Source organism: Cnephaeus nilssonii (genome assembly GCF_951640355.1).
Source record: "Cnephaeus nilssonii genome assembly, chromosome: 9".
NCBI lineage: Eukaryota > Metazoa > Chordata > Mammalia > Chiroptera > Vespertilionidae > Cnephaeus > Cnephaeus nilssonii.
Window position 1 is genome coordinate 87,818,530 of NC_137080.1, and position 21,798 is coordinate 87,840,327.

Sequence of the window (21,798 nt, forward strand, 5' to 3'; positions counted from 1 at the left end):
CGGGGAAGCCACAAGCCCACCTGCACTCTACTTCCAAGGTGTGCTTCCTGGGACAGCACCACCCAGAAGAAGGAGCATTATTTTCTCTAAGTAACACAACGGTGTCACCCTTACAGCTTCAGGAGCCCCCTCTATGCGGGGATGAGGTCCCCCTCTTTTCTCCCTCATCCAGGGATCCTTGGCCCCTCCCTACACCTGCTCTTCCCTCCATATCCTGAAGGTCTCGGCTCATCTCTGTGGAAGGAGAGGAGAGTGCCCACGTACTGAGATCTCACTGAGTTGGGCTACTAGCTCAGCCACTTGTCCCCGAGCCTGGCGCAGCTCCTGGGACTCTCGGGCCAGCTTGTCCTTCATCTTGTTCAGCGTCCGCATCATCTCTTCCTTCTCCAGAGTCTTCGTCTCACATTCTCGCTCCTTCCTCTCCAGCTTGCTCACCAGTTCCGTGTGTTCTAGATGATGTGGGGCAGGAGAGAAAATGGAGAGAGAGAATGTGAGTCTGCGTGTGCCCCCCTCCAGAGGAGATGGGTCCTGGGCTGGACAGCGGAAGGGGTGTGTGGAGCGTGCAGCAGGTTTAGTCAGAGCTCCTCACCTTTCCGGAACTTCTCTGCCTGGTCTCGCCACTGCTTCACTTCATTCTCATTGATGAGCCTGGTGGGGAGCAGAGGGAGGGTCCTGTTGAACGTTGGCACTCAACCTCCCATTGGTGCTTTGACCCCAGTCTATCTGGCCACATCGAGGAGGGCGGGGTTTTGACTCTCCAGATGTTCCTCCAGGTCCCCATCCCTTCCCAGTTCTCACTGTGTGTTTCTCCATGGACTGTGAAAGCTACAAGGACCCTTAGGTGCCCTGTAATCTAGCCCCTTTATGGAACAGTTGAAGCTCCTGAGATGAGACTGGAGACAAGATTTTAATGGTAGAACTAGGACCAAATCTCAGGCTTCCCTTAGCTGTAATGATTTGTACCCCTTTGTAAAAACAGGTGTTTGCATTGACAGAGATCAAAATATTGTCACTACCATGGTGCAGGCTTCCAAAGACCAATGTGCAAGAGTGAGAGAGGTCACCCATTCCAACACAGAATGAGGGTGAAGCGGGGGGCGGGGGTGTTGTCTAAATTATAAGAAGTCCTCATTCACATCAAACTCTTGCAACCGGATAAAAGTAAGCTTTCATTTAGACATCAAAGTACAAGATAGGTGAAACCCCAAGGTGAGACCCCAGTAATCATGTCTTTGGTAAGCCTGAGAATGTGGAAGAGTGAGATCCATGACTCTTGGCCTCCTCAACGAGGCTAAGGCTGTAAACAGGGGACAGCGTGGAAGGGAAATAACTTGTGCAGAGATTTCTTTGGGGAGAACCACCGCCATCGTCCCCGGGCTGCTACCTCCTTCACCTCCATCTGTGAAATGGCTTCTTTGAGCCTCTCAGAGAGTTTTGACCCAAGTTCCTTGACACTGGGCAGGAGGCATGGTGGACTGGGGTCTGACCTGGGGCTGGGCAGGTCCAGAGAGGAAGCATTAAGCAGGACAGCGCTTCTGAGCTGGGGCCCATCAGCTCTCCTAGAGTTTGTTGACAGTAGCTGAATTGTTTAAAATTCATTTTCTGCTTGTTGTTGAAATGCAATACAACCAATCAGTGAGAGCCTATTTAATCTCCTTAAGGGCAACTGGCTCAGACTTAGGCTGAAAACTAAGTAAAAGCTTGAAATTAAAAATGTAAAATTCAGTGTTTAAAATTAAAATTTTATGCTGAAAGATAAATGTTTCAAATTAAAATTCAGTGTTTAAGTTTAAAATCAATATTCAGAACATAAGGTCTGAATATGATGGATGTGACCTGGCACTTGCTCTCTGTGTTCCTCTGTACCCAGGGGCAGACAAAGCCTCTAAGGTCAGGATACTTCAGGCTGTGCCCTCCTTGTCCCATAACCTCATGGCTAAAGGGTCTTGCCCTGCATCTGCGGTCGGAAAACCTCTAAAGGGACAGAGGTTTATATACTGTGTACAGTCTCTGCTGCATATTCGTGTGTGTGTTTTTAACAACCTTTTTAAAATGTAAAATCTCTTCTTAGCTCATGGACCATGCAAACACAAGCTGTGGAATTCGCCCACAGGCATGGCCTGCTGACTCCTCCTCTGTGTTGATGAGTTTAAACTTCTCCTCTATCCACTCCACGCAACGGACCAGTGAGAGGTGAGTAACCGTCAGCTGTGCTGTCCAATATGGTGGGCACTAGCCATATGTCATATGGTTATTTGATTAAAAGGAAATACAATGTAAAATGCAGTTCCTCAGTCACATCAGCCACATATCAGTGCTGGGCAGCCACGTGTGGACAGAGTGGACATGGACCACTTCCATGGTCTCAGAGTTCCTCTGGACAATGCTGCTCCAGGCCAGTGTGGAGATGTCTGGGGTGAGACGGGGAGTGAGACCCCCATGTAGGAGAGAGATGAGAAGGAGGAGGAGGACAGGTGAGGGCTGGCCACTGCTCACATGTTGACGATGTTCTTGACGTTGAAGTTCTCCAAGGGAGCCAGGTCAGGGTCCACACCCCGCTCATCCTGGAGGACAATCTGCTGTAGGATGCGGTCCAGGAGCTGCCACTGCTGCAGGTAGCCGCCGTTCCGCTTGTCTGAGGGACACAGGCATCGCATCTACACTGAGCCCTGGAGCCCCTGGAGCCTCACCCTAGAGTCACTGCCTGGGCCCAGGCTGGTGAGATGCCCCCCACTCCCTTGGCAAGCTCCCAGTCTGATGCGGGAGGCAATGCAATTGCTGATGATGGAGAATCTCAAATCCAGTCATTTCTTGATTATCTGTGACTGACCCTCTGACTGTGTCAAACCTCTGGACATAATTCTTTGAAATGCTTCCTATCTGCTTTTCTTCCCTGTGGGTACCCAAGCATCTAAGGCCTTGGGAATGCAAATTGCTTTTTCAATTACCTTAAGAAAAGCCTTTCAGAAGGCAAATCTACTCCAAAATATTACATGCTGAATAATGAAGTCTGCAGGGAAATTTAAAAAAAAAGAGGTTTTAGGGCAATATCTATGCTATTGTTCTACAGAGAAAGATGGATGGAAACTAACTGCAGGTGTGCACAGGGAGGGAATCAGACTGCATAGGAGAATTGGTAATGGAACCCAGGAAGATTTGTTTTGGTGAAGGTGACCCTGAACTATGAAGGCAAAGGCATTGTGTGTTGTGCCCGATATCATGAGGTCCCACTCTCATCCCCTCTAATCATAGTCTGGCTGGGCATAGACATTTTCCGAGATTGAAACTCTTCATTAGTTCTTGATCCCCAATACTTCATCTCTGCTGACCACCAAGGAAGGTCAACCAGCATGATCCTGACCTTGAAGTCAAATCATTAATGCCTACAAGATGGAAGGTCATGTCTGTAAAGCCCCTTCTAAAGTAGATAGAGAGACCCAGACACATGCCCATGGGACACCAAGCACAGGGACTTGGGACAGAAGTCAGGTTTCCCAGGACCTTCCCGTGTCTTCCATGAAGACCTCTGCTCTGACTTACGGAGAAGAACTAAGAGCTGCTCAGTCCCAGCCACTGCATCTGTTTTTTTTTTTTTTTTTTTTCCCCACCACTCCACTGACACAGGCATTGCCACGTGGTGTCATGCTCCATTTACCTTTCACCCAGGAAACCAGGGTGGAGCCAGGACACTGGCTCACAGAAGCAGAACACATTTCATCTAGAGCCCTGGCCCCAAAGAAACAGAAGTTCCTTCATATGCACAGACTGGCTCAGCCTCAAGTTCATCCACTGAAAACAAGATCATAATGCTCACCCTGTACATCATTCTGAGGTTCAGAGACACTGTGCTAAAGGACCTCACACTGCACCTGGCCCAGAACTGGCACATGGTAAACTGTCCTTGTCACCATCACCATCTTCACTACCACCAAAGAGAGTCTGTCTAGGTTGAACATGATTTTCCAAATATCCCATTTTGTGAAGAGCTTAAATACCAAATGGTACAGTTTCATGTTGCATGCTGGAGTGGCTTATCAATAATTATGTGTAATTTATGTAGTCACCGTGCACACTTGGATCTTAAGAGCTTAGCATCTGCTCCTGTAGATGCTGACATTTGAAAAGAGAGGCAGGGGGAAGGGTGTTAGGGTGGGTACCAGCAAGGACTGGCTGGAGGAATTGATTTTCAAAAAATTAGCCTGCTCATTGCACATCTGTGCCGTCCCCCAAACACAGACCTTTTGGGAACTCCCCAGGAAGTCTGCTCACTCCCCTGTCAGAGCTATCTGATTTCAGGGTGATCAAGTACTGTTCGTTGGACTGAGATATTGGCACTGCTTGGGACCAAGTCCAGCAGCTCCCCAAGGTGATTGTGGAAGTCCTGGCCTTAGGAGGGAGGGAAGAGCAGGGGCCTGAGTCCTGGCCTGACCTCGCGGGGCTGGCTGAGGAAGCGGCAGGTGCTGGCTACTCACAGGGCATCTGCAGGCAGTGGTGCAAGACAGACAGCAGGCAGGGGTAGGCCTCCGTGTGCTTCAGCTTCCGGTGGATCAGCTCAAACATCTGGGAAGCACTCTTGGTGTCGATGTGGACCTGGGGGGTTGGAGGCAGCAATGACTCGGTTGGGGGAGACAGCGAGGAAGAGAATAGGGGAGAGAAGACCCTGCCTCCACCCACTGTACCATCCCTCAGGAGGTCCCACCTTCCCCTGCCTCTGGCCCAGGAGCAAGAGGGAGATATGCTAATTATATCACCAGGGCTTCTCAACCTGGGCCTATTGGCGTCTTGGACCAGATCATTTTTGTTGTAGGGGCTGCCTTGCTCACTATAGGGTGTTTGGCAGCATCCAGTGGCATCCTCCTCGCACTAGTTGTGACAACTTAAAAATGTCTCAAGACATGTACATGTCCCCGTGAGCGGGGGTGGGGGCTGCTAAGTTGCCCCTGGTTGAGAACTACTGATTCAAACCCAGGGGAGGAAGCAGGGGCACAGGTGAGTGAAGAAGCACGTGGCACATGGGTCCACAGCCTGGGCTCAGCCCCAGGCCTGCTCTCTGGTTGTGACAACAGGCCAGCTGCCCGGTCTCTCTAACCTGCTTCTGTGTCTATAAATCCAGGAACTTTGAGAGAATATACAGGATGGTGGTTCGTGACTGAAGCACCACCCAAAGCAGGTTTCTATTTGGATGGGGATTTTATAGTACAAAATTTAAGCAGCAGAGGGCTACTAGGGCTAAAATGAAAATATGATTGTGTTTGCTAAGCATGATCTGGTGCGTGATGGGAGGAGGTGATTCAGGATTGCCAGAAGGCAAGGGAAAGGAATCCAGGAGCAGCATTTGAGACTACTCAGCCGAAAGAAAGAATGTCTCTCTTTCCTCTGGGTGTTGTGACCCACTAGGGGGTAAATACTCTACCAGGTGAAACCCGCCAGGTGAGGCCCACATACAGCCGGGCATCCAGAAATAGGACCTGGCATGGGGGGACCCACCAGGGAACCCAACCAGCGCTAGACCCACCAAGCACAGGATCTGTAGAAGCGGCTAAGGGGCCACCTGGACCGCCACAGTCACCTCACCCCGGCAGGCTCCTCACCATGTCAAACCTCCTAGCTAGCTCCAGGTCATCCTCATTCCGGACCATCTCGAAGAAGTCTAAATGCCTGGATAGGATGGGAGCATTGAGAGCGCAGACATTAGCATCAGGACATCCTTAAAGGGTTACAGCCCCTTCAAGCCCCCACCAGCTAAACCTGAAAGCTTCATTCAGGTGAGGCCAATGCCAAACCAGAAGGAAGCAGCTGTCTGTAGGCAACACTCCCCTGTATAAGGGAGGTCAACCCAGCACTATTGACACTGGGGCTGGATTACCCTTGGTTATGGTAGGCTAACCTGTCAGTTGCAGCCAGTTCAGCAGTATCTGACCTCCACCCACTAGATGCGAGTAGCACCCCTACCTTTAGTTGTGACAACCAAAAATGTCTCCAGGCATTGCCAAATGTCCCCTGGGGTGGGGGTAAAACACTCCCAGTCAGGGACTACTGTCCTACACATACCTTCCCAGTGTGCTCATGCTGTCCCATGTCAGCCCTCAAGGTCAATCTCGCTCATTTTCTACCCCTTCACTCTCCACTCCACTTCAAAAGGATTCATCCTCTTTCCCTTAAGGTTCAGTGTAATAAAAGAGCCTGGACCCATGGGACAGAACCAGAGGGGCTGCTAGTAACACACGGAAATGTAACTGTGCCCTTGACCAACAAAGGGCTTTATGGCTTGTCTTCTGAGTGGGCCATTTCTGTTGAGCAGGAGCACACTGTAGGACATTTAGCATTCCTGGTCCCTAACAACCAGGCAGTCTGAAAACCAAACAACACTCCCACATGTTTCCAAATGCCCCTCAAGGGGGAAGTACTGCCGTGGTTGAGGACTACAGGGTCCACCTGTCTATAACATCAGAGATGAGACAGCAGGTCAGCGAAGAGGACAGGTAGGGATATAGGTAAGACATGGGACAAGGGGATGGGGAGCCACAGCCCGCCCCACACACCAGGCTGATTCTGCATTGATGTTGGGTCTGGCAGGTGGTCTCCAGTGGGAAGGGCAGCCTCCATGAAGGTTGTGACCATTACCCACCAAGGCTCTGTCCCCATAGGTCTGCCATGGGGATGGGTGGCGTGGGCCTTACTTGTCCAGGATGGCATTCTCGTGCTGCCGGAGTTTGTCAATCACGGGCTGTATCCCCAGCATCAGGAACTCGTACCGTAGATGTAGGCGGAACTCCAGATTGTCCTAGGGGGTCAGCAAGGAAGGACCAGACTCTTTGGTGTCGATTTCCATAAGAGTCCCCAGTGGACCCTCACTGCCACTGCAGTCATCATCCCACCACTTGTGCAGCCCACTCAACTGGAGCTGCTTCAAGTCCCAGAGCCCCAAGGAAGGGTGGGAGGAGACAATGTTGTTAATCCTTGTCGGTCTCCTGCCTCATCTCCGTTGATTCTCGTAGCTTTTGGCCTCAAAGGGCAGTGTTGTACAGTGATACAAAGCACAAGCTTTGGAATCAGACAGATCTTGGTTCAAATCCCTGCTCTGTCACTTTTACTAGTTTTGTGACTTTGAGAAAGCCTTAGTTATCTGTAAAATGGTCATGATATTACCTACAGCAAGCATGTGAAACTCAAAGCCTAACACGGGCCAAATAAACGAGGCATGTGGCCCGCAGGCCGCGAGTTTGACATGCTTGACCTACAGGAATGGTGTTAGTAAATATTACCTGATGAGTTATGGTTAACCAACTAATCAGAACAGATTTCAGTCATAAATAGCTAGTAATGACAAAGGTGTTGTCAGCATCTTAGGGACAATTTATTCCCCAATTCCACCTCACCTAACTGAGGTCATGAGGATTGGGTGAAAAACAAAACAAAACACCAAAAACATGCTGGCAGAAAAAAGGGAAAAGTACAGATTATTAAAGTGCGCCTTTTATCCTTCAATAAGCTGACCTTGACTGAGGCATCTGACTAATTATTCTTTAATTATTGCTATTTTTTATGGTCTGAAAATCCCATTCTGACCCCAAAGGAAAGAAATAAGAAACCAGGCCTCCTGACAGAAGGTGCTAGAAGAGCATGACTAGCCAACCCAGAAACCAGTCCACAGCAGATCTTTAGAAAACTCTAAAAAGAAGGGCCAACACTTTTCCTCTTCCCATAAATAATCCCACCGCCCGAAGCCATCATCAGCCAGCCACGGGGGGGTTTGTCCACGACACACGTAATGCATGATGCTACGTGTGCAGGACACTCCCAGAAGGCTCTTCTGACAGCAAGGTTAATGACGAGCTCTTCCTGCTCAGCCCAAGAGAAGGCAGCAAGAGGTGCTAAAGACAACGATGGCGGTGGCAGCCACCCAACCAGATGCTTGGCCCTCCCCTCTGCGACTTCCCCGGGAGGCACACACGCTAGCCCAGGTCCAGAAAGTCAGGGCGCAGCAAGGGCGGGGAAAGATGCCTCACCTCCCCGGCGCCAGCATTGAGGACGGCGTTGATAAAGGACATGATGGCTGTCTTCAGGTTCACTTCATCCCGGTACCGGCCCAGACTTCGGTCCAGTTCATTCAGCAGGGTCTGGATGGGAAGGCAGCACAGGAGAGGAGAGGGGAGCTCAGGGTCCTAGAGGTCCAGCCTCTGTGCCTTTTCCCCTGCCATCCCGACTAGCAGAATGCCCTGTCCATTCTCTCTACCCATCAATCCAACTTATCCGGGGCCTTCGCCACAGCTTCCGAGAGGCATCCTTTGCCTCTCCGTGCCTGTCCCAGCCCTGCCTTACTTCCTCTCCACTCAGCCTCAGGCTGGGTGATTTTGCTGGGCAGTGCTGAAATTCTGCTCCGGCACCTTACAGCTCCTCCACAGCATGGCCACTGCCTTTGTCTCTTTCGTATCTTCTGCAAAGGGTCAGGGGCCACTTTTCACACACAGTAGGTGCTTATAAATGTTTGAAGACAGAATAAACAAATAGTCTATCCTGGTGGATAAACCACAGATTGTAATGACAGTTCACATCTACGGAGACTTACTCTACGCCGAGACACGTGATACTCATTGTCTACCTCACTGGCACGTTTCTGGGGCAGGCCAGGGAGAAGAAAAGAGAATAGCCTGGCCTGAGCTCGCAGGACTGTTCCCAGGGTCCCCGTAGTAGGCACAGGCCAGGCACAGGGCCTAAAATTTTGAGCCCAACAATTGCATGAATTAGACAATTCTTCCCTGAGTCCTTCTAATGAGCCAGGTGCGGGGCTCAGGGAGACAGAGCCACGAAAATGAAACAAACCACTATCCCAGCCTCAGGGAACCCATGTTCGAGCAAGAAGTCCATTTTCCTCGCCAAAGCCCTCTCTCTCCAGGTCCTTCTGCAAGCCGGCCGCGGGCCCTCACCTGGAAGCGCGTGCGCTCGGCTGCGTACACCTGGTAGTGCAGCATGGCCTGCAGAACCTTCTTGTGGCCGCCCGGCACCAGGCACACGGCGCCCAGGATCTCCAGCACGGCCACCTTGGTCTTGCTGTTCTCCGTGCGCAGGCTCTGCGCGATGGTGCTGATGGCCTCAGGCTGTGCCAGCACGTGAGCCCGCCCCTGAGAGTTGTTCATCAGAGCCTTGATGCAGCCGATGAGGGAGGTGTGGATGCGGCTCTCGCAGGTGGCGTGGTCCATGCTCCGGAGGAAGTTCAGCAGACAGGTCAAGCCATCCAGCTCGATGAAGCGGGTCACGAACCTGCCCAGGCCAGAACCGTTAGCGGAATGGGCATCCTGCACTTGCGTGTTATTCTGTACAACTATTTGCAAAGAGTCATCCCATGACCCGTGCTCCATTGTGTCCCACCTACAGTAACCGCTTGGCTCATTTACACATCGTTTCTAAAACACTGACATCCTAGCATGCTCACAGGGAACTCGCATCTTGTTTGCATTTTAAATACTGTTCATTTGCATGTCATTGACTGGCAGTTGCATAGCTATGGTGCTGTGCAAGGGAAGGCGATGATCAGGATAATTATTACAATAATTATTAGGGCTATTAAACCTGAAGACTTATCTCCAGGGAGGATGGGAATTAAGAGAATTGCAGTCAGACAATAGGAAGGACTTCCAACCATGGGTGGGTGGGTGGGTGGGTGGGGGTGCATCAGAGTCAAAAGTCAAAGGACCAAGGCTCCAGAAGGCACTCTGCAAGGGATCCTTAAGAAAACAGTAAAAACCATTTAGTTCAGTGGTTCTTAACCAGGCCAGGCTATTCTCTTTTCTTCTCTGTTGGTCTATGGCTAGCATTCAGGGGACCAGGGACGTGGGTGGAAAAATAAAATTATACAGGCATACCTTGTTTTATTGCACTACTAGAGGCCCAATGCATGAAGATTCATGCAAGAATGGGCCTTCCTTCCCCTGGCTGCTGGCACCAACTTTGCTCTGGCCAGAGCCGCCTTTCTGCTCCGGCTGGGAGCCGCCTTTCCCCTCCGGCCTGAAGCTGCTTGGCACCTGCCCCTGGCCGCTTGGCGCCCGCGTATGGAAATTAACCCACCATCTTTGCTGGTTTAATTTGCATACTCACTCCTGATTGGCTGGTGGGCGTCACGAAGGTACAGTCAATTAGCATGTTACTCTTTTATTAGGTAGATGCTTTATTGTGTTTCACAGATATTGCAACGAGATTATGTCTTGCTGAAGGCCCAGATGACGGTTGGCATTTTTTAGCAATATAGTATTTCTTAAGGTGCATACCTTGTTTTTTAGACACAATGCTAATGCACACTTAATAGACTGCAGAATTGGAAACACAACTTTTATGTGCCCTGGGAAACCGAAACATGCGTGTGACTCACTTTATTGTGATACTCAGTTTCTTGCTGTGTCTGGAACCAAACCCACAGTATCTCCGAGGTATACCTGTGCTTTTATTTCTGGCAACCTTCAACTGAAACTTAGCATTTCCTTCCATGATAAATGAAGGCAATAAATGTCAGTGGTATTAGCAGAATCTGTGACTTTGTCCCCAAAGGAATCACAGTGATCTTCATATCAAGTTTCAGTTGTTGCAGGCATCTCAAAATATCACTGACACTCGTCAGCACGTCAAAATGATGGCAGTTGCCAGTTCCTGCTATTTAAAGCACATTTATTGCCATCTCACCAAATTTTAATATTTGGTAACTGTATTTCCATTTAGTTGGCTTATTTTTAAAATTCCCATCTAATTTTATTTTAACTATTAAAAAAGTAATGAATACATTTGATCCCAAGTATATTTATGGGTATTTCTATATTACACAAATATGCCTAGAAAAATAAAATTTACTCTCAGATTAAGTTGTTAAAATAAGTGTTATTTACATGATTACAGGCTTTTCTATTCCACAAAATTGCCACCATGACTTGGTGTAACTTTTGCCATCAGAGGTATACCCAGGGAAAGAAAAATAAACTGAATGGGACACAAACCTGGACACTCCCCTTAACCCCTTTGCTTCCTGACCCCTCCTCCTTCCTGCCTCTTCTTCCCATTCCAGGCCCTCCCACCCCCCACTCCCTGCAATCTGAGAGACAAGTGGAAAATAGGATGTCCCATTCTCCTTGAGGCTCTGTTTCCAGGCTCCTGGGGGGGAGAGCTCAGTCCCGACAACACACACACACACACACACACACTCACACACACATACACAGACACACACACACACACACACACACTTGCAGACCAGTACTGGTAAATGTTAAAAGACTGGCTCTCTGGAGAAATTAAAAAAGGCCTGATTGTAGTGTTTGCCAATTTCCATGGCATAAATATTCCCAGAATAGCCAATTTCAAGCTATCAATGTGACCTCCTTGACCGTGGAGTTGGGAAGAGATGTGCCATTTATAGTATTTCCGCCACGCATATACAACAGGCGCAAACTCGAGCATAAGTAATAGTGAAGATTATACATTACAATAAAATGGGGTCAGTAAAATCATTAGGTAATTAGGGAGTGATAAGTTTTGAGTATTTATTACCTTTGTTTTTGACGTAATTTAGTCATAAATTTATATTAAGTTCATTTTAGTCATAACTGTGTATAATACAGTTTGCAAAAGTGCAAAAACTTAACACTTGGCTCTCACAAACTGGTGTGAGCCCGCTCCCAGGCCCAAGAAGAACCCGTGGCTCTCGTCCCCTCTTTGGACCCTTGTACTTTGTGGCCTGGGGAGTGGGAGTTTCTTCTCCAGCCTTTGAGGCACCCATCCCGTTCCTGGCCTTTTTTATTGCTCCCACTCTGATGGTGACATCTCATCCATGGACACCACAGCTCCCCCTAGTGGCTGGAGTATTTCTCACCCACACTCAGGAGACTTCATCCTCAGAGCTCTTTCTTCTAAGCCTTGAACGTATAGCTCCCTTCCTTCCTGTTCTATTCTCCCAAGAAAAACAAGTACCTGTCCTCCATATCTCTTTGGATATCTCTTACAAAGACCCGAGGTTTATTCCACTTTCCTATTTCCATCTCCTCTCCTCCCCAACTTGTCCATCCCCAGCTCCTCAGAGAAAGGGGGTGTGGGAGCTGGAATGAAGTCAGCTCCAGGGGACGCTGGGGAGAGGAGCTGGCCAAGGGGACCAGGATGGGAACTGCCTGGCGCTTTAGGAAGTTGAGGGAAGCACTGGGCAAAGGGCAGTGGAAGGAGGTGAGGGAAGGAGGAACACACCTCATGGGCTGCGTCCGGAGAGCCGTCTTCAGGGCTTCCACCACTTGGTTCCTCATCTCTATCTCCTCCTCATCGAATTTGTACAGACTCTGCATCTGAGGCAGGTACAGAGCGGAGGTCACGCTGGGCTCTGTCTCCCAGCCCCTGTGTCCCCAGCCCTGGTGTGAGGGGCCACCCTGGCCTCAGGAATGGTTAAATGGTGGGGACACTGGTCAAATGGTGGGGACACTCTGAAGTCACACGGAGAAGGGAGGGATGATGATAACATCTTGGGCTCTGATCCCGGTGGGTGGGGTGTGAGGTGCAAGGGGAGATGATGGAGGCTCACTCGCCCCCATAGCCTCTCCGGTGGGACCAGGACAGGAGAGGAGCACCACTCACCGCAGCCATGGAGTTGATGCGGTCAATGTAATAGTCAGGCCAGCTGGTCGCCATCTTGTTGGGGTCCTCCTGCTCCTGGAACAAGAAGACTTGTGAGGACCAACCTGCAAGGCAGGCGGTGGCCCGCGGTCCTCAGCTTCAGGCCCCGGGCAGGCATTCCCAGCCCCACCTCGATGGGAGGCGGCCAGGGAATCACAGTCTCCCAGCTTCCCCTTCTTCCTCGGCAAAATGTGGCTAATAAACACTGACTCTCACTACCAGCTAGTGACGTGGGCAGAAACCAGGCAGGTATATACACGTTCAATGAACAATATGTGCAATTAAAAATAAAGTCATTTTTCCTTATTATATTTCTTCTGACTCTATTTCACAAAATACAATTTTATGTCTGTTGACGCTAATAAAAATTTGTGCTGGTATGTTATATCTCTTTTTGTGTTTTTTTTTTTTCAAATTTTATTTTTCTGGTAATAGTCTCATTGTATTCTACAAAAGTATTTGGGTCTGTGATGGTTTGGGAATTTAAAAACTTGGTCTCTCTCTCCCAGATAGTTTGAGAAGCACTGATATAAAAGCATTTGGTGCAGTTCCTGGCACATAGTAGGTGCTCACTAAATAATAACTTTACAAAAAGAGGAAAAGACCCTGGTTTGGGGAAGACTCAGGAGGGGTCTGTGGAGCTGAGAGGCAGAGCCCGGATCAGGGGGCCTCTGGCCCAGCTGTCAGGTACCAGGAAAAAGCCCCAATCCTTCCCCAGTGGAAAGATGGGAGCTGGACAAACATCCGAGTTGACTGAAAACCCAGCCCTCTCCTCTGCCAAAGGATCTGCTTCCGGGCATTACCCAGCCCCTGCTCCCTCCTGTCCCTGTCCCTGTCCCATTGGGCCGTTCCTACTGGCTTCTCTTTGCCAAATTCCTGCTTCCAAATCAGCATGAACATTTACCTCCTCCGGAACCTCTCGGCCAGCTGGTTTGGACTTTACCCTGAACCTCTCAGCTCTGTCCACTCGGGCTCCAGGATTTGGTTTCCTAAAACCCACAATTTAGTCCAGTGGGAAAGCTGTCCTGATTTGGTCTTTGTGACTTCATGTGACTTCTATGTGTTAAATCCCATGCCTGAGGCCCACAAGTCTATCTTCTACCTTGAAGGAGGAATCACAGAACCCACAGCAAATCCATCATAAAACACGTATTTCCCTGCCTTTTCGGGCTCATCCTTTACCCACTCCATATGCATGTAGTGAGCGCCTACTACATGTCAATCACTGCACTGAGTCCTGAAAGTACTGAGCAAAAAGCCACCATCTGTGTCTTCCATAGTGTCAGAGGCACGGTGACAAACGCTCTGTGGAAGAACTGTCCCTAGTGGGCCACGGAAACCCTGGGGGCCATCGAACACCGAGGCTCCTGAGGGGTGAGGTGGTGGGGCTGGGGACGGGGCTGAGTTACTGAGGGTGCTGCAGACAGAGGAGGCCTGGTGTGGAAAGCGTGGGGTGTGAACGTGGATGGGGAAATTGCATACACTTTGATTTGGAAGAGAGAGAGAACTCCTTACATTTTTAGTAACTTGTTTAAAAAAATTTAGCTGTATGAGAGATCAACTTAAAGGAACTCCACAGTAACTCAATTTGCAAAGTGGGGAATCATGAGACAGGATTAATTGCTCCCGAAATTAATTTTCTCATTCCTCCCTCCCTTCCTCCCACAACTTGTGTTTTTTTTAAGACGTGTTTTTCTGAGAGATTGATAGACACAGAACATGGTATTCTGCAGGCGCTTAATGCATGTGCACTGAGTGCAGCAGACAATGACTTGCAGTGCGTGCAGCCCACGCAGCTCGCCACAGGTCCGCAGACCCAGCAGGCGGGGCTCTAGCCACGGCACAGCCATAACCAGCGGTGGGTCTGGCTGGGCTATGGCCTCGCTAGGCTTTTCTTGCCTCGTGTGCAGAACAAAGGACTGGACTGGACTGTTGCTCAGTGCCTTCCAACTCTAAATGGTGAGTGACGCTAGTCCCCCCCTCCCCCATTTCACAGTCAGCCTCTCGGTGTGGGTCTCTGCCAGGTCCTAACCCCCAAACACCTGCACTCCGAAGTCAAAGGGAGAAGCTGCAAGTCTGAGAAATCGGAGATGGGGGGAAGAGGGGGGAGGGGGGAGAGGGGGAGGGGGATAAGAAAAAGAAAACAGACTGAAAGAAACAGATGGGCTCACACACAGTGAGAGAAAGAGATGAGCGAAAGAGACACAGAGATGGAGAAAGGAAGAGGAAGAGAAGAGGAGGGGAGGAGAGAACATCCAATTAAGCCCTGACTGAAGCCGCACACCCCTTTCTAGGGAGGACCAGGGTCAAATGAACTAGAGGCGAGGGAGGAGAGGGTGGGGAGAACGGACTGATGTGTGACCTAGTGTGATCCTGATAGGCATGCTGGCCTGTGAGGCCGAGCCTGAGACAGGGCAGAGCGGGTGCTCAAGATGCCCCAAAGGTCCCTCCCCTCCCAAACTGGTCCTCACAACACAGCTGCCCCACCTAGGCCCAGGGTGGCCGCCCTCCAGGTGCGGGTCCGGCACGGAAGGGAGTCTAGACGTGTCCTCTGTGTGCCTCCCTAACCCAGCACCCTTCCTGGGTCCCAGCAGGCACCTGCTTAAAGGGCTTTTGAAAAACAGAACCTATTTCCTTGAGTGTACGCTCCGTGAGAGCAGGGATTTTTTTGTCCTGATTTATTCACTGTCGTCCCTCCAACACCTAGCCCAGTGCTGTGTATAACAATACACCCCGAGCTGTGGACCCTGAGCTGCAGCGGGGGTGGGGGGGGTGGGGGGTGGGGAGAGACAGAGGGGGCACCTTCTTCTTGCTGCAGTAGATCTGCCATTTCTTCTCAGGGGGCAGAGCAAACACTGCCTCCCGGTTCTTGTCGGTGAGATCCAATTCATCCTGCAAAGACAGCAAGAAGAAGCGTCTGCATCCAGAGATGAATACTCAGCCCTCCAGGAGATAACAAGGCCCCCAAACCTATCCCTCAGCCCACTGCCTCCCTCCCAAAGAGGATCAGAGGATGGCAGGGCCATTCTTTCTCCTGGAAACACGGCCCGTGCCTGGCTTCAGCCCAAGCCGTGCTGCTTCCATCCACACTCGCCCTGCGCCAGTCTCCCCCCCACCCACCGCTGCCCCTGCAGACCCACCGCCTCATCCAGCCCTGCACATCTCCTGCAATGCTTTGCCAGCCATTAATTCTCTTACCGGGTTTCTTGTCTTCCTTCCCTTGTCGTTCTTAAACTTGTCAACATATAAGTCAAGGCCAGACAAGGAAAGGAGCATTTCTACAGAGCCAGGCCTTGCCCCATCCGGCAAGTCTCCCTGACCTGCCAGTCTCTCCTGCAGAAATTCCCGGGCTCCTCTGACCTCCGCCTGGGCCCCAGCACTGGCTGGGGAGCTGGTGAGGATGAAGGCACAGCAGCTCTCCTGGCAGGAAGGGCATGCTGTGCCAAGGGAGGCGGTGCCCTGCTTCCTGGAGGTGTCCCTGCCAGTGGCGGCCCCTGTACCCACGTGACCCCCAGAAAAGGCTGGGCTCTGGCAGGGGAGGCCACGCTTCCTGAGGGGAACCGAGGCGTTTCTGACATCATCAAACTCAGGGTAGATCTCTGGGTAGCTTGCGGTGACTTTACAGGTGTGTCAGAACGCTTCCTTCTTGAAGGTTTGCACCTGTGACTCAAGAGCGATGCTCAGCCTCATCTAAGACATAGTTAAGGGGCCAGGGCAGTGGTTGGCAAACTCATTAGCCAACAGAGCCAAGTATCAACAGTACAACGATTGAAATTTCTTTTGAGAGCCAAATTTTTTAAACTTAAACTTCTTCTAACGCCACTTCTTCAAAATAGACTCGCCCAGGCCATGGTATTTTGTGGAAGAGCCACACTCAAGGGGCCAAAGAGCCGCATGTGGCTCGCGAGCCGCAGTTTGCTGACCATGGGGCCAGGGGAACACAGCGCGCTTCTCAACTCAGCACCGAGAGGTTTTAAATCAAAAGCAAAACTTGCTTTAAGATAACAAAGGTCAGCATTACTAACCTTTTCATTTTAAAAAATGATAAACAGTGAGAGTAGCATTTAAAGCACTCATACACTTGTCCCTATACTTTTATTTATTTAGTTATTTATGTTTTTATTGATTTTAGAGAGAGAGGAAGGGAGAGAGATAGAAACATCAATGAGAGCCATAGTCGGTTTGGCTCATTGGCTAGAGCGTCAAAGTCCTGGGTTCGATTCTAGTCAAGGGCACATGCCTGGTTGTGGGCTGGATCCCCAGTAGGGGGTGTGCAGGAGGCCAGCCAGTCAATGATTCTCTCTCATCATTGATGTTCCTATCTCTTTCTCCCTCTCCCTGCCTCTCTGAGATCAATAAAAATATATCACACACACACACACACACACACTGAGTGGCCAGATTATTATGATCTCTGAACACTTAATAATCTGGCCACTCAGTGTGTGTGTGTGTGTGTGTGTGTGTGTGTGTGTGTGTGTGTATTAGTGGCACGGTGCATGAATTTGTGCATGGGTGGGGTCCAGCCAGCCTGGCCAGGGGGATGGGGACATGGGCAGTTGGCCGGCCTGCCTACTGGTTGAACTCCTGGTCGAGGGGACAATTTGCATATTAGCCTTTAATTATATAGGATATACACTGAGTGGCCAGGTTATTATGCATTCAGAGATCATAATAATCTGGCCACTCAGTGTATATATATGTAACATTAATGAGAGAGAACCATCGATCAGCTGCCTCCTACACACCCCCTACTGGGGAATGAGCTCACAACCCAGGCATGTGCCCTCACCCGGAATCGAACCAGTAACTTCTTGGTTCAAGAGTCCACACTCAACCACTCAGCCAAACCAGCGGGGCTCCCTATGCTTTTATTCACAAGAAAACATTTAAGATTTTCCTTCACCTGGCTCAAGACTGTCCCAATAGGAATATCATGTGATCCACATGTATTTTTAAAATTTTCCAGGTACATTAAAAAATTAAGAAATAGGTGAAGTTAATTTTAATAACACATTTTATTTACCCCAAAATATCTAAAATATGATCATATCCACATGTCATCAATGTAAAGAAATGATCAGTGAGGTATTTGACATGAAATCTGGTGTATGTTTGACCCTTACAGCTCATGCCAGTTCAGACCACACGCCGAGTGGCCAGCAGCCCATGTGACCAAGCCTGCCACCTTGGACAGCACACGAAGGTGATTAGAAACACTGCCCATCAGTTCACCTGGCTTTGGAAACAGACTCCTGCATATCTAATAAACAAAGGTTCTTCCTAGAACCACGCTCCACACATCCCAGGCGTGTCCTTAGTCAGAGTTCCCAGAGCCCCGCTGGAGGGTCCTGCAGTGATCTTGCTCTACGGTCAGAATCAAAGATGTTCCAATTCCCAGCACCAACTGCCTCTCTCTGTTTGGCTTACACAGTCAGCTCCACCCAGACCACCCTCCCTGCCTGCCCACCCACGGATGGCCTCAGTCCCAAGCTCAAAGTCAGCCTCTTCTCAGGTAAGAACGCCTCTTCCTTCCTGAACTCCAGAATGGTCATATTCAGCATTGCATTGTGGTTGTCTTTTCTCCCCAGTGGTCCCTGTCACTAAGTCAATGGATATTTCTTGGTGATTTGGCTCAGCCCAGATAGCCCTGACTCTATGACCCAATTGCTCCTTACTGACCCCCTCTGCCCTGATGCAAAGAGTATATAAACTGAGTTCATCATCCCAACCCCCAAAACCCGAGTCTCTGCAGGCATATCCTGTCCTGTGCAGGGTCCAACACCCACCTGGTTCCTCATGTCAGAATCATGGGTGTTCCTTGATTTCTACTCACTCACCCAACAAGTCCTATTACAGTTTCTCCTGAATAGCTCTTGAATCTCTCCTCTTCCCTCCACCCTCACTGCTAACACAAGTCCAAGCCACCACTCTCCTAGCATGGACTGCACCAAGAGCCTCCGAATGGTCCACCCAGAGCCCTTCTTCAACAGAGGACCCTGCATGGTCGTTTAGAACAGCAGATCAGGTCACCTCGAAGCCCTGCTTAAAGCCTCGGGGCACTCTGTAGAAATAAATCCAAATGCTCGGTTATTCTCATCGCCGTGGTGTCTCCCAAAAGGACGTGCTCTTTTCTGCGGGGGCCCCACTGTGATGGTTCTGCACCCCCATTCACTTATCTAACCATCACTCTGTGTTCAGATCTCAGTGGCAATGTCACTGCTTCAGGGGGACCTTCCTGACCCCCATTCTAGAATAAAGCTCCCTGCTAGACACGCCATGGGCTCCCTGAACATTCCCTCTCCTAACACTCATCACACCGGTCAGACTGTTCAAGTTCAGCCTGCCCTACTGTCAGCGACTGTGCCTGTTGGCTCATCCTTAAACCCCTGTCCCACAGGGCCCAGCACACAGCAGTCTCCCAATAAACATTTTTTTTCATTTATTTTTCAATAACCGACACTAGTCTCCTCACAAAGACTTCTCGGACTCATTCTTGCTTTGCCAACGCGCCTTGTCAGCAAGTATTCACAGAGTACTCGAAAGGTACTCTGTGAATACTTGCTGAATCAAAGGGCCAGAGGCAGGAATTTCATGTCCTTCTATCAAAACTCATGCCTTCTGACCAAGAAAACGTCCCTGCCTGTGACAGCGCAAGGAATACACTTTTGATCTTTGTTCCCAGTTCCTAGCACAGAGCTCCTAAATCCCTTGGAATTTCCTGGGTGATAAGAGCTTCTTTTCCACAAGTGACATAAGAATGAAGCAGCTCCACTCCTGGTGGGACCCACATTGCTCTCAGATGGGGGCTGGGCACCAGAAAGATCAAGCCCTGACTAGAAGCCTAGAACTCTCAGCCTCGCCTGCCAAACTCCAGAGGGAGGAGAGGGGTTGGAGATTGAGCTAAAACTTGATCATGACATGATGAAGTTGCCATAAAAGTCCCTAAATAGCAGGGCTCAGAGCTTCCAGGGTGTTGAACCCATTCAGAGGCTGGGAGGGTGCTGTACCCCAGAGTCCACAGGGACAGAGGCTCCTGTGCTCAGGACAGGAGCCTTCCTGTCCTTACCCTGCTGGGCCTTATCCTACGCACCCCTTCAGCATTGGTATTCTTCAAAATATCCCTTATCATAAACTGGCATTAGTAAGAAAAGTGTTCCTCTGAGTTCTGTGGGCCATTCAACAAACTACTGAACCTGAAGCAGGGGATGGTGGGAACCCCCAATTTGCAGCCAAGTCGAACAGCAGTGTGGGTAACCTGGAAACCCACTAGCTGTGATTGGTGTATGAAGTGGGGGAGCGGTCTTGTGGGCTGAGGCCTTAACCCATGGGGTCTGTGCTAATTCTGGGTAGCTAGTGTCAGAAACGAGTTCAATTGTGGGACACCCGCTGGTGTCCGCAGAGAACTGGAATTGCTTGGTGTGGGAACCCACACGTGGTGGCAGCAGTATTCTGAGTGAAAACAGATCTTAGCAGCGCTGACTAACCCATCCGGCTCCACGTGATAGTCCACACTAGGAAACGCTTGCTCTCTCCCAACCTCGCCCCATCCTGAGGGAAGGATGACCACTCACCAGGGAATGCATCCACTCACATTAAGAGAGCAACAAGTGTTCCTACTAGTAAACCTGATATGATAGGGAGGGCAGGCAACTTTTTCACATAACCTTCATGTTCTCATCTGATAGTGTCCTGTTATTTAAAGGGCTAGATGGCCTTAATCAGATACATCTATTATCGAATTCAAGTGTGGTATCTCATTCCGAATCACACAGCATCATCTCTATGTTGGTCAGCCAGGAGCACGAATGGCCCGGAGCTCATGGTAGATAGGCTCCCGTAGATGGGCTTGTGCCTGTCACTCTGCCCTACGGCAGGGCTCAGGTCTGAATCCTGGGTACAGGCCCTACATCCCTGGTTCGGGCTTGCCTGGGCCTGCAGGCTATCTCACCATCACACCTCCCAAGAGAGGAATCATGCTTCTTTCCTGTTCTGCCCCTTGGTGGTAGAGGAGGAAGTTTCTCACACACAGCGGTTCCCACAAAGGCACACTGTTATTGCTCCGGCCCAGGTGGGCATCAGAGAGAAGGGCTGATGCCAGTGTGAACAGCAGGGCTGCTGCCTCCCTAAGGCTGGATGTGGGATCCCGGCCCCAGGGAGCTCCAGGTGCCATGTAGGCATCTCCATCTCCATATTTCTAGCAAGTCATCACTGTTCTGGGTGCCCAGTGTCTGCCTACAGGATCCCACCCTGCTTCTTCTTCCTGCGCCTGGGGTAAAAGGATCCAGGGAAACCCAAGATCAGAGAGAATGTCAGGTTCGGATGCTCTCTGAGCTCTCACTGCCTCATTCCACACAATCCCGGACCTGCTCTTCCACAGTGGCCTAATGGCTGTCCGTTAGGTCTAGAAGCCAAAGCAGAAATGAGGTAGGTCCGCTCTTCTGGGGATGCATTCCTTGGTGAGTCGTCTGCTTCTCCCACACAGCTCGGGTGTCCTTGGGGCCCACCTCAGCGCCACGCAGAGCTTCAGAGGTTAGGATCGAAGCACATGGGCGCCTGCCCGCTGTCTTGCTCTGCCTGCTCCAGCCATTCCCCTCCTCGTTGCCATCACCTTCCCGGCCCCTCACTCACCACCAGTTCTGCGAAACGGACGTTGAGCTCCTCCGTGTTTGGGATAGGACTGGAGAACTCCATGTACTGCAGCGGGTTATTGTCCCGGAGGTTGATCTCAGGGAGCTCATTGCCCCCAAAGCAGCACAGGAAGCCCAGGCCATGGCGACTCCTCTTGCGGGGGGCCATGGTCACTGCAGGCCAGGGGGACAGTCAACAGGCAGGTGCCCTAGGTCCTCATCGTGATCTGAGGAGGGGAGCAAGAGAGCACAGAGTGGTCAGACATGGCAGCCAGGTAGGCGGGGACAGTGGTCCCTCTGCCACCATAACTCCTTTGTTCAACTGTCAGGAGCCCTCAACCCAACAGCCAAGCATTTCTCTGGCTTTCCACCTGGAGGCATTTCCTCCTCACCACACCCTCCCAGTGTTTCCTGACACACACTTTCAGATGCCTACTCTGTGCCTCTAGAGAAGAGGATGGGTGTGGTCCCAAATTGGACTCCCAGGAGGTCAGAGATGTTCCTCATCTTGCCTCCCCCATCACGTCAG

At 50.5% G+C, this 21,798-nt stretch overlaps 1 protein-coding gene across 2 annotated transcripts in view; it reads right to left on the reverse strand.

Moving 5' to 3' along the window:
- The window catches only part of DAAM2 (dishevelled associated activator of morphogenesis 2), a 106,670-nt gene that overhangs the window by 23,037 nt on the left and 61,835 nt on the right, over positions 1-21,798 (reverse strand). For both annotated transcript variants that reach the window (XM_079780791.1, XM_079780790.1), the window contains exons 2-13: positions 21,271-21,496; positions 15,442-15,531; positions 12,601-12,675; positions 12,220-12,314; positions 8,928-9,261; positions 8,010-8,120; positions 6,681-6,784; positions 5,592-5,658; positions 4,473-4,590; positions 2,497-2,635; positions 590-648; positions 265-449 (exon numbers count right to left, since the gene is read on the reverse strand). In XM_079780791.1, coding sequence (XP_079636917.1) covers positions 265-449; positions 590-648; positions 2,497-2,635; positions 4,473-4,590; positions 5,592-5,658; positions 6,681-6,784; positions 8,010-8,120; positions 8,928-9,261; positions 12,220-12,314; positions 12,601-12,675; positions 15,442-15,531; positions 21,271-21,438 — 1,545 coding nt within the window. In that variant the 5' untranslated portion in view covers positions 21,439-21,496. The remainder of the gene's footprint in view (positions 1-264; positions 450-589; positions 649-2,496; positions 2,636-4,472; positions 4,591-5,591; positions 5,659-6,680; positions 6,785-8,009; positions 8,121-8,927; positions 9,262-12,219; positions 12,315-12,600; positions 12,676-15,441; positions 15,532-21,270; positions 21,497-21,798) is intronic.